The sequence below is a fragment of the Buceros rhinoceros genome, unplaced genomic scaffold, assembly GCF_000710305.1.
Source record: "Buceros rhinoceros silvestris isolate BGI_N320 unplaced genomic scaffold, ASM71030v1 scaffold30698, whole genome shotgun sequence".
NCBI lineage: Eukaryota > Metazoa > Chordata > Aves > Bucerotiformes > Bucerotidae > Buceros > Buceros rhinoceros.
In genome coordinates, this window is record NW_010426770.1 from 4,658 (window position 1) to 9,208 (window position 4,551).

The 4,551-nt window shown below is 57.9% G+C and overlaps 1 protein-coding gene across 1 annotated transcript; it reads right to left on the reverse strand.

The window, feature by feature from the left end:
- Positions 1–372: 372 nt before the first annotated feature.
- On the reverse strand, positions 373–3,484 carry FHL3 (four and a half LIM domains 3). The gene is made up of 5 exons (XM_010141640.1): positions 3,302–3,484; positions 3,045–3,219; positions 2,303–2,472; positions 1,945–2,131; positions 373–752 (listed from the first exon to the last, which is right to left on the reverse strand). Exons 1-5 carry the CDS (start codon positions 3,455–3,457, stop codon positions 601–603), a joined length of 840 nt encoding a protein of 279 aa, XP_010139942.1. The 5' UTR covers positions 3,458–3,484; the 3' UTR covers positions 373–600.
- Between the last annotated feature and the right edge of the window lie 1,067 nt (positions 3,485–4,551).

A 4,551-nucleotide genomic window follows, 5' to 3' on the forward strand; every position in this document is an offset into this window, starting at 1 on the left:
CTGGCTGGACACATGCTCTTCTCCTGGCCACCCTCCCACCCGGTGTCCCCAGACCTCCTAAACAGGGCAGAGCGCACCCTTCACGCCCAGGTCGCCGAAGCCATCTGCTATGCAGGCCAGCACAGCCAAGCTACACGGACCAGGAGCTGCTGCCTTCTGTCACACAGAGCAAGAGGAGCACATGGGGAAAAGAGAAAAGCCAGCGCTGTGCCAGGGGAGCAGGTACATGCTGCCAGCGTGCAGATCCAGCAGCCCAGCGCTGAAGCTGCTGCTGCTGCCCTTTGCTCAGCTGGGGCCCTGGACTCAGCTCATGCCTGGTCAGACAGGAAGCAAAAGGAAAGAGTAAATAATGGGGAGGGGGGTGGGGGTGTGTTTTGAAGCTCCTTTTTCAACTTTATTTAGCTTTGACTCTGCATAGAGCCATAGCACAGCGTACTCTAGCCTTCAGGGAGGGGCACAGGACCGCCCTGAACACACCGCGGTTCAGGGTCGGTCCCCATCTCCTGTGCCTTGTGCCTTGCCCCTGAAACGTTGTTGGGGCATCTGGCACAAAGACCTGAAGAATAGAGAAAGCCCCTGCCCCACGGTGTCCTCGGAGGCTCATAGGTCACTGCTGCAGTCGCGGCACAGGATCTCATCGTTGTCGGGGATGAAGCCTTTCCCGACCAGCGAGGTGTTGCAGCGGGCGCAGTTGAAGCAGTTGTGGTGCCAGTGACGGTCCTCAAAGGAGACGTATTTACCACCGCCAAAGCCTATTGGAGGGACAGAGTGCAGCATTAGAACCCCTGGGGAAACCGGGACGAGCTTTCCACACAGATTGAGTCTTGGCCTGTTCATCTCCAGCTCAGGTCTGCACACGCAGTCTGCTCTGCAGCACCCAAACACCCCAACATCCTGAAACAGGAATCTTCACTCGCGTGGGGAAAGAGGACCATGATGATTTCACACCAGATTTGGCAGGGTTGAGATCCTCAGACCAGAACACCGTTTCCTTGCCAGAGAGGAGCAGAGCTGCACCATCACAGTGAACATGGGGGCTGTGGGGAGCCCCCAGCAGCGCTGCCTGGAGCAGCAACTCCCAAGGTTGTGGCTAGTGAAGTCCTGGGAAGAGCCCTCCTGCACCCGCCCAGGCTGGGCTCCTGCAAAGGCTCTGCAGGCAGCTTCCTTCCTCTGCCGGCAGCAGCTGGACTGGTGGGCAGTGAGCTGCTTCTCCCCGGGACTGTGACAACCTGATCAGCACCAGACAGGAAGCAGGGTGCCCGGGAGCTGCCTTGTCCTCTGCCGGAGTCACCCTCTGAGTCACCAGCTGATTCATGGCTTTGCTCGCCTCCCCAGCAGTGGAGGGAAAGGTCGAGTGGTGGAGGACAGGAAGAAAAGCAGACCCTTTCAGGGGTTTCTGCAGAAGGGGATCCCCTGCTTCTCCTGTCTTGGGTAGGTACAACAGGTCCAGATTCCCCTTCAGCAGTCGCTGCTCTAGCTATGGCTGGAAGTCTCAGGCTTTCCCTGTCTGTGAGCAATCTTCCCACAGCACAAGGCCACCAGCCTCAGACACAGCAAGCTAGAGACGAGGTCACGCTGAGAGGGGTCAGTTTGGCAACCTTTCCCCCTGGGCAGAGGGAATTCCTCTGAAGGGGCACAAGCAGCCCTAGGACCACTGCAATATCCTCTCTCATAGGGTTCCTCGCGGTTGTTTCTGTGGGGGACGGACGTGCCTGAGGGCACCTTGCACTCCCCAGCATTTGTCCCCAGGAGATCTGAAGTGCCTGGAGACACCAGAGCAAGGCTGCTGTGTGGAGACGTGTAGGAGCATCACACGGGCATGGCTGACACGTGCGCTTGAGATGGGCGTTTCCCCCAGAGCAGTCACCATGTGTCTGGAAACAGGGTGGGTTGGTCATGCCCTGCTCTGCGGAAGCACCCACTAACCAGGGCCCTTCTGCTCACCTGTGATGGGCTTCGTGCAGGCACTGCACTTCTTGGCATAGAGGTTCCCGAAGCACTTGATGCAGTATGGGTTGTCATCCTGGGAGGTGAACTGCTGGCCGGCCAGGGGCGTCTTGCAGCCCGTGCAGACAAAACACTCCTTGTGCCACGGCTCGTCCCGGTACGTCACTCCTCCCTTGGTGAGGGTCTGCAGGAAGAGAGCGCACACCAGTGACACAGAGGAAACAGGCTGCAGCCATGACCAGCAGCTGTACGGGGCGCTGGTGCCTGAACCCTTCTCTGGTGGGCTCAGGCAGGAGCAGGAACATGTCCCCATGCCAGAGAACTCAGGGGCTTTGGGCTGCCAGGCCAGACATACCTTTTTGCAACGAGTGCAGCGAGGAGCGAACTTGCTCTCGTAACAGGGGACACAGTAATAATCCTTCTTGTCTGGGATGAAGGACCGTGACCCGATGGGCTGCTGGCAGCTGCTGCATATGAAGCAATGCTCATGCCAGGTCTGTCCGTTGTACTCCAGCTTACGGGATCCTGCAGAGAGAGCCGTTCACAGTGACAGGAGGGAGCGGCACAGGCACGCAGCGGGCACAGGAGGCTGTGCAGGGTAAGCTGTGGTCCGACAGCACAGGCAGCTAGAGAGGGAGGGACACAGGCCCACCCTAGAGCCACACGGGGAGGGCTGCGGGAATATGTCCCCAGCACCGGCACACAGGCAGAGACGCCTGTTGTGATCTCCATCTGAAGATGGTGCCAGAATGGCCAGGCAGACACTCCTTTGCCTCAGGCCATCTCCAGAGGTGCTCATACACTTTAAATCTTCTGTGTCAGCACCATAAACCGCCCAGGAAACCCTTTGTTATCTCCTCCCTAGCTCACTTCCCCATGGAAAAGGGGAACGGACAGACAGGGCTGCCCTGATGACTGCAGCCCAGGATCCCACTGTCTTGCCAGACAAGTGCCCAGCCTGCTCTGTGCGGTGGCAGCAGGGCAGGAGAGCGGAAGCATAGCTCTCTTCCTTGCTGCCCTAGTGCTGGATCCTGCAGCCCCAGCTGACACCGCGGAGACCAGGGACAAACTGCAGGCTTGATTCTGCCTGCTCCTACCTGGCATGACAGTCTTCTCACAGGCGATGCACTTGGAAGAGAACTCGCTGCAGTAGCAGTCGTTGCACAGCAGCTCCTCGCCTTGGCAGGTGAACGGCTCGTCAGCCAGAGAACGGTCGCAGCGGAAGCAACGGAAGCAGTGCTCGTGGTAGTGGCGATCCTCATAGTAGAGCTCCTGGGGAGGACAGCCCCGAGATGAGGAGGGGACCGGCCACCCCAGGGAACTGTCCTGCCCGGCCCCGGGGTCCCGTACTCACTCTGCAGTCATGGCCAATCAGCTCTTTGCACTCATCGCAGGTGTTGGCAAAGTGGGCATCGTAGCAGGGGATGCAGTACGGGCCATTGTCCATCTGGATGTACTTGCGCCCATACAAGGACTCCTTGCAGTTGTCGCAGTCAAAGCACTCTGTCATGGTGCCAGGCTGAGGGCCTCCTTCACCTGCTGCGAGATCAGCGAGATGCTGGGTCAGTGTCAGCTTACGCTGCCCAAGATGTCCCCGCACAGCCCGGCCATCTCCAGAAGGCAAGGACCACGAGTGCTGTGCGGAGCCAACAAGCAGCCACTGTCAGGACAGGACACAGAGCTGAGCTGCTGCGCCTGCTCCGTGGCTGTACGCGCTTCCAGAAAAGCCAGTGCACACCCAGGGCCCGGGATGCATCTGGTTTCAGGTTTACACTCAAGTGCAACAGCTGGTGCTCGTAGGCACCACTCAGAGAAACCTGCAGACATGAGCAGGCAGCCCCGCTCTCCCCATCTGCCGCCTGTAAACAATGACTAAAAGCGAGAATTTTTTTGCATGGAAGGTTTTGATTTGGCACCAAGGATGGGACCATCCTCACACCATGTGGGTGCACATCCACTATCAGCCACCTTTGAGGGAGACCTGTCTGCCAGGCAGCCCTTCAGAGACCCACACTCAGCCATCGGCAGGGCCTGGACCAGAGGCAAGATTCCCCCTGAGCCCGTGAGCTGATGCTCTGCCTGATGGGGCTGCCAGAATTTCAGGTTCTGGAACTTCTCCAGAACATTAAAGCAGCTGCTCCACAGGGAAGCAGAAATCAGGCTCTGGAGCCACATCCCAGCAAACTGTTTTGCACATGTTGCTCCATCTACAAACAGTCTTTGGGGAGAAAGTGTTGGGAAGGGTGGGGGTTCTACAAGCAATAGAGGTGCTGGCGTTTTGCACGCAGGAGTTCAGACACCCCTCGCTGCTCCTTGTCTCCCTCTCAGACAAGAGGTTTGTGGAACTATTCCCCTGTCTCAGGAGCACTCACTCCAAAACAATAGTATCCTCCTTCTGTTTGGTTTAACCTGGTTATTCCTAAATATGGAGTTTTCCACTTGCAAAGTCACACCCTTCTTTAACAGAGGCTGCTATCAAGTGTAGACAAGCCCATGGAATTACACCCCAGCAGTCAGCTCCAGGGTGCCGCACGCTGCAGTTCCTTCACGAACCCACCCCCTTTAGAAAGAGCTGCTACGGCTCAATCTACCGCTTAGCAGGGC

What these genes read in the sequence shown, in the direction of transcription:
- FHL3 (XM_010141640.1), bottom strand. Translation starts at nt 3,457, where the DNA reads ATGACAGAGTGCTTTGACTGCGACAACTGCAAGGAGTCCTTGTATGGG. An exon ending in TGATTGGCCATGACTGCAGA is followed by an intron (nt 3,220 to 3,301) that starts GTGAGTACGGGA and finishes TGTCCTCCCCAG; the next exon opens with GAGCTCTACTATGAGGATCG. An exon ending in CTGCACGAAGCCCATCACAG is followed by an intron (nt 753 to 1,944) that starts GTGAGCAGAAGG and finishes TCCCTCCAATAG; the next exon opens with GCTTTGGCGGTGGTAAATAC.